The sequence below is a fragment of the Trichoplax adhaerens genome, genomic scaffold (genome assembly GCF_000150275.1).
Source record: "Trichoplax adhaerens TRIADscaffold_24 genomic scaffold, whole genome shotgun sequence".
Lineage (NCBI taxonomy): Eukaryota > Metazoa > Placozoa > Uniplacotomia > Trichoplacea > Trichoplacidae > Trichoplax > Trichoplax adhaerens.
Window position 1 is genome coordinate 575,967 of NW_002060965.1, and position 13,930 is coordinate 589,896.

Genomic DNA, 13,930 nt, shown 5'->3' on the forward strand with positions numbered 1-13,930 from the left:
ACTAAGCAGATCCTTGCTAATCATGAGAATAACGTCAGTGAAAGTAAAAGTGCCATTGATCAAGCATTCCGAGATCTACTGAAAGAATTGATCGTGCAAAAGCAAAAGGGCACCGATGACAACCAGGTCAAAATTGACGATCTCACTTGGCTAATTAAGATATCGACGATATGTGCCAAATCAGGTTTAGCATCAGTTTCCTTGCCATTTATTCTTTTAGTAGATATCTTCGATTGTTTGACCCTTCGTGTATGTCAACGCATGTTTGGCTATGTGGAGAAAGAAATGCAAACCTGGAAAGATACCGCTTTCGACGCCATGGGTAAAGTATATATCTTACGCATGTGTAATGATCTCCTTCGACGGTTATCGCGTTCCCAAGATACCATCTTTTGTGGCCAAATTCGATTATTTCTCAGTCGTTATTTTCCGCTCGATGAACGCTCGGGCTTAAATGTCATGAGTCATTTCAATGTGGATAATGTGACGAGTTATACAAAGCGTGACATGGTTGACTCTCAGACAGCCTCCGCCGAAGGGGTGATGGATGTTGAAGACGGAGAAATAAGTGAAGGGGATGATGACGAAAAAAAAGCCGAAAAAAATAAAACACCCATTGATTACAATCTCTACTATCGTTTTTGGTCATTGCAAGACTTTTTCAGTAATCCTAATTTATGCTATTCCAATTCGGGTTGGAATGCACTCACGACTAGTAGTCGTGTCGTTTTGGATGTTTTCAAAAGCTACAAGCTAGAAGCTCTTACAAGTAATAAAAGTACAAAAACAGACAACGATAATCCGTCCGATCAGGATGGGATGGAAATATCGGACTCATGTGACAATGCTATGGATGTCTCCAATCGCTATTTTGCTAAATTTTTAACCAATGAAAAGCTATTAGATTTGCAGCTCAATGATAGCCAATTTAGAAGAACAATACTTATACAATTTCTAATCTTGTTTCAATATTTGACCAGTACGGTCAAATTTAGACCAACTAGCTGCACTATTTCAGAAAGGCAGCAACAGTGGATTGAAAGATCAACCAAATTGGTATACCAACTTTTAGAAGAGACGCCTCCTGGAGGGAAACAATTTGTAAAGTTAGTTCGTGAGATATTATCGCGCGAAGAATATTGGAGTAAATGGAAAAATGATGGCTGTCCTAGTTTTGTACGGCCAGGCGTTTCAACTGAAAGTAGCGATAGCTCTTCCGCACCTCGTAAGAAACGTAAAATTAGTAGGCATTATTCTCCTACTTCTCACAAGATCGAGCTTGGAAATCCGGAGCTAACACGATTATGGAATTTATCAACTGATAATTTATCTGCATGTAAAATGAGTGGTGAAAAATTTACGCCTACTATCAAAGATTTTTTCGAAGAAGCGATAGAACAGTGCGATCCAGAAGCTCAAGTAGAGGAAGAATATAAATTAGTCAATAACCTAGTTTTTCGCTGGCGTTCATTTCGTATCTTGGCTGTACAAAGTTCTATCATATTTCCCACAAGTTCTTCTACTCCGTCTTCAACCACAAGTAAAGCAGACTTCCTAGCTGGTGCTCTAGCAGAAATGGCTAAGGAATCGAAAGATAAAAAGCCTGTAGAGTCAGATAGCGTAGAAGGAGAGAGTATCGTAGCGGACGATTCTACTACACCATTAGCAATTAAAGAAGAATTAGAAGATGATGATAAATTAACTGACGGAGACTAATGTTAAGACAATGAGGAAATTTCGTTATCATCGTATTGACTGATTGATATCATAATTATAATCAATGATTGCGCAGATGGATTGTACATAACCCATTGCTATGTTATATTGATGACTTTATCTATAAATAATACAGTTCGGTAATATTGAGCCTACACTTGTAAAATCTAATTATGGTTGAAGGTTGTATGTGTAACTTAACGGATGGTGAAATAAGTGGCAAAGTTTATAGCAATAGACCTAATGTAATCTGTCCCTGGATCAACTCTTTTCACAGAGAATAAGAATTACTTATTCCTGTACTGTATATTTATTCCAATTGAGCAGCTATCGTAGAATAAGCCACTGCTTTCCTAGAAGTTATTGCAGCCATTGATATCTATATACAGCAAATGTTATTTTTTCCGTTAAGAATAGTGTAACGGTAATGCCACCCTCTGTTCGTTAACTGCCTACGTGAACCTTACATCGATCTTAAGACTATAGAGCAGTACAGAGATGTTCTTTGACTACTACTGATCTCTGTTATAATTGTTGCTGCTGTAGCATTTAGTCTCCATCGAACAACATGAAATCATTTTTACATGATGAAATTGTATAACGTGTCGAGAATGACACTTTATGTTGGTCTTTGTTAAAAATGATCGAATTTGATACCTAGTTAGTAGTGTAAGGTAGTTCATAAATAATATTGTACATTCTACACTATGCGTATGTTGATGTCATACAAAAAAATTATGCCAAATTAGCACATTTACTCATAGCCGTCTACTACGACGTGTAAATGCTAAGTCTTTACGTTTATTCAATACCCTCTTGTGATTCAGCGCCACTATTATCGACCCAATAAATCGTCTCTAAATAAAATTTTGGGTATTTCGACTTAGCTTTCTTCGTCTGCACTGTATTTATACCGCATTACTCGTATGTACCATTGTACATGCCATCATCCTCGTCGGGTTCGTTATCGATTAGTTATACGAATATAGTTAGAGTGTTCGGCTAGTATTAAAACTTTAATGTTTATTCAGAAAGATGACCGATATCATGAACTATTAAATTACAAATTGGTAGTCCATGCCGATACCAGGGACTACTAAAAGAAGAAAGAGGGGGACAGAGAACTATCGTTCAGTATACTGAAAATGAGGAAGCTGACTATTTTGCTATGATTGTCATCCAAATTCGCCGCTTGGTTGCTTTTTTGCAGTGTAGTATATGGTTTCGGTGGTAGCGAGCGTATAGTAAATGACCAGAAAAGTGATAAGCCCCTTCATTATTTTGCACTGAACAGCCGCTAGGCGTCCCTCTTACTAAAATCCCGGCCGATACACGGAAGAAGCGATCTCATATAAACTTGGAATGTATACTTGCCATTTTTTTATGCAATTTCTTAGAAGTATTTACAGCACAGTCACTACGGAATTTAGATTGGTAAAATAGGTCTGACTATCGAAAAGATACAGCTGCGACCTACGAGTATTTGAGAATGTAATTCGAGTAAGTAGACGTGTACGATTTCAGACTTAACAAGGGTAGTGTTCATATACTCTAGGAGCGCCCTTTCTAAAGAAAATTTTAAAGTATGCTTAGCTACTATATCGAGACCTTTTATTCTTCGATATTAGCACTGGTTTAATAAGATTGCAATTTCCTCTCGGGAATAGAGAAAGCAATACGATCTTAATCTAATCTTACACGCTATAGGTTCAGATCAGAAATTGAAAGGGCTTCAGACCATTATGAATCTATTATGTTGATTAGAGCACTAGCACTATAATTCAGTTACTGACATAATTTTTCATCTAACGAAGACATGCAGGCTCGATGCGGGCAAATCAAGTTCCAATGTACAATGTACTTTAGTGTAAATAATAATATTATTTTATAAGCGTATACGCATATACTTGTATAGAGATATCCAGATTAATTCAAAAATTGCAAGTGGTCTACTGCTTATCATGAGATTTATTAGAGATCATTCTTGTACAATATTCAATTTTATTATCTAAAAGTAGGTGATCGATGGTATGTGAATGATATGGCATTTCAAATAAACACACATCATTATACGTTTACAACATCAGATTAAGTTATCATATATCATATATAATTTACAACTAGATCATCATGAATACTAGGAATTAGAAATAACAATCAACCTCCAGGGTGGCAATGTGTAACCGTATACAGAAGTATGAATATTAGGATGATGCAAAGAATATTGAGATGATTAGCGAACCATTAATAATTATTATTATAGGGTTAATTAATGCCAATTACACTAGAATAATTTAGCAACAACAAGACCAAATATCGTGATCAACAAATGCGTCATGGTAAAAATACTAAGAGCGCCACCCGTTAATGGTGGCTTGTTTTGTGAACATTTGCTTCCATCAATACAAACTCTCCTAATGGTTACAAATGGCGTTGAAGCGTGCTTACTTATAGCATAACTATTTTTGTTGTAGTTACCACCAATGGCAAATATGAAATAGTGACATCCATGTAAAGTCTTATCATTCTGTGTATCTGTAGTATTAATTTTACGATAGAAATTTAATAAAGTTACGCCGTTTACTAAAGATCCATTGACTAAATTGACATTTCCAATGGCATCGACAGCTGGTGGGGCATAGCCATTTACAAAACGATCTTTCAAGGATGGTATTCCACTCGAAACCCATCCAACGATAGCATCGGTATTGGGCATCTTGGTATCGTCGGAGATACCTAAGGCAATCCATTTATCTGTTTTTGCAGACATGGAAAAGTGGACAGTGCCATCATTGTAAACGTTCCAATTCAAGTTGTTGACGCACGCTCCTGCAGCACATCCAGTGCCCCAGCTGCCAGCGCAATTACCCGTGGTTAATTTAGTGCCACCATAAAAGTTAAGCGATTGACGACCGCGATTTTGATAACCATGGTATTTTAGCTCATCGTCTCCGTAGTAATCATTCGCACGATGTGAGTTAACTAAGCCAGATGGAAACTGATGCGAGAATGGTGATTTCTGTCCATAGGCATAAATGACATCCATAATGGTATCTTTGATTTCATGATCGGTTTGACCGTCAGCTGTTAGCTTTTTACGCCATCTTAAAGTTGTAATACCATTGACCTCAGAACCAACGGCAGCAGTGATGCTGTCCGTTTCACCGTAATAGGCATCCATTCGTGGTGTACTACGATCACGAGAATAGTAATCAAATAATCTGAAAGTGTTACCGCGAGCACTACCAATGACCATATCCATGCAGTCCATAGGATGGCTTACAGGGCCGCCAGCAGCACCACCGCCTTCGGAGTTGCCACCTTCGCCTTCCGGCTTGGTAGTGCCTTCGCCTTCTGGTTTGGTAGTACCTTCTGCGTTGCCTTCTGGTTTGGTTGTACCTTCTGCATTGCCTTCTGGTTTGGTTGTACCTTCTGCATTGCCTTCTGGTGCTGCAGTGCCCTCTGGTTTGCTTGTACCTTCTGCAGCTGCAGTACCTTCAGCTGCTGCAGTACCTTCAGCTGCTGCAGTACCTTCAGCTGCTGCAGTACCTTCTGCATTGCCTTCTGGCTTAGTAGTACCTTCTGCATTGCCTTCTGGTTTAGTAGTACCTTCAGCGTTGCCTTCTGGATTACCTTCAGCATTACCTTCAGGTCTGCCTCCAGGTCCAATCAAAAGGCCAGCTGCAGCTCCAGCGGGAAATAATTGGCACGATGCTCGCAATCCCTGTGGTCGCCAACCGAGAGCAGCCCAACTCTTGGTTGTGGTTTTATGAATAACTTCGACTTCACTGGATGCACTGATTATTTTATACCAAATCTCGCTATTGGTATCTAATTTACTATAGGTATATGAAGAGGTATCGCTTGGCATAGCCGTTGTTAGCGAACTTGTTTTGGCGCACTTATAACCGTATGCACCAGCATTGCAAAAGCATTGCTTCAAAGGATAGTAATAATCTTGATTGATGGCGATACATTGACCTTTATTGTTGCAATCTGCATTGGTTTCACATTCATTTGTATATTGGCAACGGTCTCCACTAGACATGCTATTGCTGCACGTGCATGATGGAGAGGCATTATTACAGTTGGAAGGCATACTACCGCCGTTGTAGCAATCGAGTTGAGTACATTGGAAATTTTTGATTTCGACATCAGCGCAACTCCAGAAGATATAAGGTCCGCTGGTTGTGACCCATTCTCTGGCATTTCGAGTTAATCGCAAAATGCAGTGATCGCAAGTAAAACCGCTCGGTAGCATAGCCAAATAATTTTGAACCGTGTTATTATTGGCTGAAAACCATGGCGTACCAGAACTGGTTGGTGTTAATTCGTGAGCAATAGTGCCGTTGCGATGCAAAATTTGGATGCGGAAACCACCACCATGGGGGAAAGCCATATGCCAAGTTACATCGACAGCTGAGCCAGTCATTAATTTAGTTTTATAGACACCTTTTCCGGTAGCATTTTCAGGCATACCGCACGGACTACGCGTTCTGACATTGTCTAAAAAGTCCAAATCGAACATTCTTGCTTTAGGAAAACTCAAGCGAATATGTGCGTCGACAGCAGTTAAGGCCACAAGGCCTAACAAGATAAGACTCAACGTTTTCATTGCCTTTTTAGTCTTGATTTCGTGATCTAACTACAATTGATTAGCAGTAAAATCGTTGATTCTAATAACGGTAAAGAAGAAGGAACTTTTTTCTACTTCAGTTGTATCCACTGAGATGACAACACAAATAATGCTCGAAAACTGTCCAGGTCGATCTTATTTATCCTTTTTTATTGTTCTTACGGAGGAAAATATCATCCGTGTCTTGGTACCTATTGATTAATTCCACCAATAACAAAAGTCAAAAAAAACAATATGGATAATGCACCGAATTCAAGCTAACGAATTTCACCTTCGACACCTAGTTACTTAGTAACACCTTGACAGTAGGGAGATTACTATGACTCGGTAAATTGCAGGGCTAGTGCTAGCGTTGGTCGAGAAATAATATAATCGAAGGGGCAAATGAAGACGAGCCTCTAAAAGTACAAGGTGTAAACAATAGATTGAATGATTGGATGCAGTAACTATGCTAACAAATTGGATAATGAAGCAGCGCTTTCTTTGACGTCATTTCTTCTCGGTTTAAACGACAGAAGATTGTTAACAATGTACTTAATTATAATAATGATTATAATATTCATTATTATCATTGAATCTTATTTTTTTCCATCTATTCAACTTTACCCTTAAAAGGCCATCGTACCATGCAAGGATATCGTATAGTAGGCACGGACTAATACTGGCATCGGTAGGGGAGAAGATTGCTAGAGTACAGTATGTAAGGCAATGGTATCATCCAAATTAAGAACAGTAAACGACAGAAGAGAAGCTTAAAGGATGAATCATAAGCTAAATTAACTCTATTCGAGTAGACATGATGACTATGAATTGAAGTGATCACGCTCTACAGTATACTACTGATGCAACCGTTGAATTTAGTTAACTCAGTCAAGCAGGATATTTAATTAGAGAAATCAGGAAATTGCCCCCAAAACTTCTCCCTTTGTACTTGAAATATGCCAACTGTAATCACGATTGCCCCCCCCCATCTGTGCAATTTTATATCCTTAATGACCAACTTTTTCAAAGATCAATCCTTATTAGATGGCAACGTTCTATGCCACTTCGTGACCTACGATAAGCTTTTCCTGCTTCATTAAGAATTACAATTTGAATTACTGCAATGCAGTTGAGGCGTTGAAAAATTAACGTGGACTCTTGTTCATCGATATAAAATTTTCTGTTGACATAGTTCAAAACGTACATTTTTGATTTGATTTAAACGAGTTATCGCCCAAATCCATCGCAAAGCAATTAAGCAATATTGGAAGATGGCATAAAGATTCAGTAGGAATTGCAATTCGGTCGTAACCTTGTTGATGATTTATACAGCTTGATCAATGGCTATACCACTGAACGGTTATTGATCTTCATTGTTGACATTTTTTGTTTATGATGACTCATTTAGTATAAGGTCAGTGATGTTGTCCTACACACATAATCATTTTCCTACACTTTTCATTCCTTGTCCGTCAGTATCAATTCAAATCTCCAAAGAACTGCCCAACAGTCCATCGTTTACCGGTAGTTGATTATTGTATGCGAGAACGGTATACTTGTATAAACATACTCGAAATTGTAACATTCTAATTAGCCCATGTATTGACTAAAATGAATTAAATTAAATCTAGTAGTAGTGGTAGCTTTTGGATGAATGAGGATGCCTGTGCAGTAAATGACGCTATCACTGTGCCGTCTGATCTTTACAAATGCCCTAGCTTAAAGTAAAGCTGGTATTTGAATGGATAGGATACTGTTGCTATAAATGGCTATTTTATTATACTGTTATATAAAGTTTAGCTTTTGCAGATGGCTAGTCCGACGGCAATGTTAGTATTAAGCTGGATGAGGATACTGCATTGATGTATTTGGATGCCTAAGTATGTCGATGTAATAAATGACGGTTTAGCTATACTGTTATCTGTAGAACGATTCTTATAAATGTCCAATCCGATGGCAGTGTTGGTACTAGGATAGATGAGGACGCCTATGAAGCAAAATATAGTTTTACTACGGACGACTAAAAGAGGAGAAAGATTTACTATACAGTACTATAGTCAGATTATTACGAATGTTTAATCGATGGCAATGGCAGTATTTGGATGGATGAGGATGCCGATGCAGTAACTGATAGTTTTGTTATGCTGTTACGTATCTGCAGTCATAATTTTACAAATGTCCAATCTGATGGCAATAGTGGTATTTGGATGGATGAGAATGCCTATGCAGTAAATGAATTAATGAAAATGAATTAATTAATGGTCCTTATAGTCTATCAGTATTATGGAAATGGACTAATATGGATGCTATTGTTTTATCTATTGGTAAACTAGTTGGATTGCTTCTCTCCACTTGTAAACAGGAATCTTACTCGGAACTTGACCGCTCATGGACGCTATGTTTATGGCCATTTGCAGTAGTTGTTGGTTGTTATTACGAACTAAATTATTTATCGCTAGTTAAAATGAGTTAATATTTATCTCGACTGGAATTACTATCTTATTGTCTACAACAAACAATACATCTTTATATTAGCAGTTAACTCCGTGTCTAGGACAGTATAGAGAATACTACTCCTACTCGTACTTGCTTATTGTAACGTAGTCATTCAAAGGATAGTATGAACTTGGAGTAATGATTCAGTTTGCAGGTAAAATACTTGTGAAAATCTCCTAACAAAGCCTGATTCAAAGCCGCTTTTCACTATTTATAATTAATGGCGACGGTAACGGTGCAGAACATAGCCAGGGGGCTGCAAGGCATCCAGTTGTCAAGTAATCGCCATAGTATACGTAGGGCGTTTGTTTCATTCCTTGCCAGAGATACCGCGAGGGCTTTGTCATTACTCAATCACCGTAAACAAATTAACGTTATATCTTTGTTCAATCATGATAATGATTTATCTAATTCGAAGGCAAGTTTAAAGTGATACAAAACCAATGACAAGAAGCAATATTAATAATGGCATTGAAAATTGAGTTTTGAACTTATTGACAAACGCTAATTCAGTTTTACTACATATAATTGATCTTAATCACGAGTAGTACTTTGGCCGTATTGAGATGAATACGGTACGCCAAACAAGAAAAATGCAATAAAATTAGAATGTAAATCGATTGATAATATAGAATAATTCGTTGATCTTTATTCTTGTATTGATAGACATGAATTCTTTATAAACAGCGGATGGTTGTAATTTTCACTACGATTCGCTTTCAGTATTTTTAAAATAGAATACTGCATCAACGATTAAGATGCGACTGTAGTTACGCATACCCGTTAGCGCGTATTGCTATTGTAGATATCAAGATGGACAGCATCAGAATATGTAAATGCACGAATATGAGCTCTTCCAGAGTTTATGAATATGACGGGGCTAAATAAATTTTCTCAAAAGAAACTGAATTGTACATACAGTATACCGTATTATTTTTATAAAACGGTTGTCTTTGTGATCATATTAATTCGCTTTTTGGCTTAGCCCGTCTGTATAGAATGGGATATTAGATACAATCGCTAATATAAGCAAATAAATGACACTAAAGCTAAATTAGGTACAATCACTAATCAACCTGCACAAATGAGTCCATATAGTACTCGTAGAAATATGAAATGGCAGTGGCTAGTAAATATATACGAGTATACAGTAATTACTATAGGAGAACCTATCGGAAAAAGCTAGAATAAATTTAGCCACATTTATCGTCGATATTGAAGTCCATGTATTCTTATTACAGCGAATTTCATAGAAATTAATTAGACTTCTCCTGAAAATAGTGGGAGTGTGTACAATAATACTTTTAATAAGAATTTATGATTTTCCCTACCGGTAGGTGTTAATTGATCGTATGTTAATTATCAAATGGAGTAATAAACAGATAATACAAATACTCAGCTCACAAAATGATGTTTTGATCGTTATTTTATGGACAGAGGCATTTAGCTTATGAATACTTTTTAAATACAGTACCGATAATATGTAATTACATTTGTCATGAATAATGATATTACTTAAACGAATTCGCATCGGCATGATTACAACACAAATTGCGTTATTCACTATACGTCATGAAACTGAATTATCATACAAGATATCTAAATACTAGCAACAGGTTTCCAGATCACTGGTACTTATAATTGTGGTCGTTGTCACCTCTTGCATGGTGCAAGGTAATTTCAATTTCTTCAGATATCGATATTGAACACAAAATATGTATAGGATTAGCAATACTGCCATGCCAAATTACTTACTGCTTGAGTGATATTTATAGGGTATTATACAGAAAATATACAAGTACATAATATTCGAATTATTGAGATGAGAATAACTGTTGTCACGGCCAAGGACTACGGTCATATTGCAATTTAAACATTTAACGAAGACGCCCTCGATAGAATAGGAGTATGGTTTGTATCACGTAAGGCATAAAATTAACTCATTCCATGTCTAGCTGAATTAAGAGAAGTTATAAAGTGTTTAACATTACATTCAAGGAATTACAGACAATAAATGCCTACTTACAAGTACTAGCTATAAATGATAGCAATATAGTAGTTAGATTTAAGGGAAAATACATTTTGCTGCAATTCACACCTTATTAACGAATTTTTTACGTATGCATTACTATTATGATTCACCTTTCGAAATAACGACTATTCAAATACGCAAGAATGACTAAAGAGCCATAATGCAGCGGTGTTAATGAATATCTTATATTACAAAGCGTTAAAAGTCATATAGTAGATTTGTGACGATATGAAATAATAAAATTTGTTTTACAAAAATAACGTAAATATCGCCAGATCGAATCCATATAGCATACATTGCAACAACAGTCTAGCCTGAATGAAATAGTACAAATTATTCTGATCACTCTTTACCTTCACTTAAGAACTAAAATTTCTTGAATATAATGATATCATATACTCGTATTGAAGCAACCATAGCTATAAACTTTAAACTGGGGAAACTTTAATAAATGCATCATTTCCCATTTTCTTCCAAATTTTCAGTTACATTCTTGCCACTCGTGATTAACTCCAACTGCTTGGTGATTTGATCAAGTCTACTTACTATAGCTTTATTATTCGATTCTATCTTATCATTTATTTCTTTGATAATATTTTCTGAGGTCCGTTCAATAGCATTATCAACATATTCTCTAATTAGTGATAAATCAGCTGCAACAATAAATTTTTAACAGCGGTAAGATCAACTTATATTTTTATGCATTTGCTGATAATTTAGTAGTTGTACATATTGCCTTGCATCACCTTTTTCTTTATTAGCGTCTGACCCTACAGTTTTATCCATCGGTAGTAATGAATTTTCTTTGCCGTCCACTGTTGGTTTAGTATCATTTTTTGCTAAGTCAACATCATTCTTACCAGTCTGATGTTCTATAGTGCTTGTGGTAGGCTTGGCAATTTCTTGGCGTAAAAGTGGTAATTGAGAGAGAAAGAGCTGCGCAAGGTTGGAAGTTCCAGAATTCTTCGCAATAAATGATATAATTACATTTAATGCCTACCGTAAAATTGATACAATCCTTAAACAACTATTAGAGTTACTAAAGTTGCGCACTCGAATGTTAACGAACTATTGGTGCTATAATTTGAACAGTACCTATGTTGCATACTTGTACGCGAATAAATTTATGTAGAATAATTCCTATTCGACTTGCATAATGAGCATAAAATAGAAGCGCAATCCTACTTTAATCAATACTGATCGAGACATTGCAGTATAAATAACGTGAATTCGACCAACCTGACTATCTACTATTGTAATGATGCTATCGCAGTTGAAGCATAAGATTGAGTTTACCTTTTGATTGCCTTGTACAGTTGATAGCAACTGACCAACTTTATCAGCCTTAGGTCCACCAATTGAATTAATGATACCCTGCACTTGCTGCATATCAATTTTCGGCTTACTTACTGCCTAAAATGGGTGTACTTGAATTTAGCTAAAACTTGAAATCGAGTAATCTAATATTTGAAACTTGCACATGAATATAAATTGATTCCTTACCTCTTTACTACTACTGCATGATGAGGTCGTACTTGCAGCAAGAGTTATAAATACATCATGCAAATGAAGCTCTTTCTTATTCGGTAATGATAAACACTAATATGTTATATAATTTGGCATGTACAAATATTAATATGGCATACAAAATTGTCTTTTATCAGAGTCCTACATGGAATCTTATTAAAGTATTCGAAATTTGAAAAAGATTTACCAGGTATGCTATCATACCTTAATCGTGCAGAAAAATGGGTAAGGTTCAGGAAACGATTGGGCTACTTTGTATAAGCCATTGATAGAACCATTTTCAGCGCTATAAGAATTTAGATTTAAATTAATAAGCAAATTCGTACGTTGCCTCTACTGTATAATAACCAACAATTTGAGCTGCTTGCATCTAGAGCCGTATAAATACTGTACGTAATATTCACATCATGTAGTGTATGTTAAAATAATTTTTTAGCATACCATATATCTAATTTCGAGCCACGCACGGTACTTTGATAGATCATTTTATCCAAGTAAAATTCAATATTCTTTGAATCTGATGTAATGGTGATGTCTTTAATGCCGTAATATGATACAAAAGTTATCGAACATGGTATTAACGAATCATCTTTTTCTGGGTGAACAATGATAGTGACTGTGGTTGATAAGTTGTCCTTTTCAGACTGGCTGCTATGCAAAATATATATTGCGTTCATCAGTAATAAATACTGCTAAATACTGTTGAAATTATTCCATGTATAAACGCAGTATACTGTATTTGCAAAATTAGTCAACATTTATATAGAAACTGAATTTTTATCAGCTGCAGTTGCACGCGTAAAATGATCCACTTATATTTATCAAAGTATTTCCTTAAAGTTCAACAACACAAATTAATGCTTACTATCTCTGAGTACAGTATACAGTACAATACTTACTTCCCATCATCTCTGGCCCAGCGGATAGCACTTCGGATGCCATTGCTTCTCTTGCAATGCCATGAGGTTGAAGCAACTACTGGTTCATCAAATGTTGCCATATATACAGAAGACTTGATTACTTTGTTGCTTTCCTAATAACCCTGCAACGTTAGCATTCGTTTGAATTTACAAATTTAAGCTTTACTACTATCAAGAGTCTGCCAATGGACTATTCAATAAATTATTTAGCGGCAATTTACAATACAGTATATAGCTACCTGAACATGGATCATTTACAAGACTTACTATTCCTCCTCTTACCTTTACACACGTCCAAATCTAGTAGTAGTGGTAGCTTTTGGATGAATGAGGATGCCTGTGCAGTAAATGACGCTATCACTGTGCCGTCTGATCTATACAAATGCCCTAGCTTAAAGTAAAGCTGGTATTTGAATGGATAGGATGCTGTTGCTATAAATGGCTATTTTATTATACTGTTATATAAAGTTTAGCTTTTGCAGATGGCTAGTCCGACGGCAATGTTAGTATTAAGCTGGATGAGGATACTGCATTGATGTATTTGGATGCCTAAGTATGTCGATGTAATAAATGACGGTTTAGCTATACTGTTATCTGTAGAACGATTCTTATAAATGTCCA

At 36.2% G+C, this 13,930-nt stretch overlaps 3 protein-coding genes across 3 annotated transcripts; 1 reads left to right on the plus strand and 2 right to left on the minus strand.

Annotated features, from left to right (window-relative positions):
- Positions 1-36: 36 nt before the first annotated feature.
- On the plus strand, positions 37-1,587 carry TRIADDRAFT_1612 (uncharacterized protein; the record flags this gene model as incomplete). Its single annotated transcript, XM_002117389.1, has 1 exon — positions 37-1,587. A coding segment is annotated over one exon (1,551 nt), but the record flags the coding sequence as incomplete, so codon positions are not given.
- Positions 1,588-3,704: 2,117 nt separating this feature from the next.
- TRIADDRAFT_64351 (uncharacterized protein) lies at positions 3,705-6,331 on the minus strand (the record flags this gene model as incomplete). The annotated part of the gene is made up of 1 exon (XM_002117445.1): positions 3,705-6,331. The coding sequence occupies one exon, from the start codon at positions 6,329-6,331 to the stop codon at positions 4,001-4,003; it is 2,331 nt and encodes a 776-aa protein (XP_002117481.1). The 3' UTR covers positions 3,705-4,000.
- Positions 6,332-11,318: 4,987 nt separating this feature from the next.
- TRIADDRAFT_61483 (uncharacterized protein) lies at positions 11,319-13,331 on the minus strand (the record flags this gene model as incomplete). The annotated part of the gene is made up of 7 exons (XM_002117446.1): positions 11,319-11,515; positions 11,609-11,858; positions 12,159-12,275; positions 12,366-12,461; positions 12,594-12,675; positions 12,831-12,924; positions 13,289-13,331. The coding sequence occupies 7 exons, from the start codon at positions 13,329-13,331 to the stop codon at positions 11,319-11,321; spliced, it is 879 nt and encodes a 292-aa protein (XP_002117482.1).
- Between the last annotated feature and the right edge of the window lie 599 nt (positions 13,332-13,930).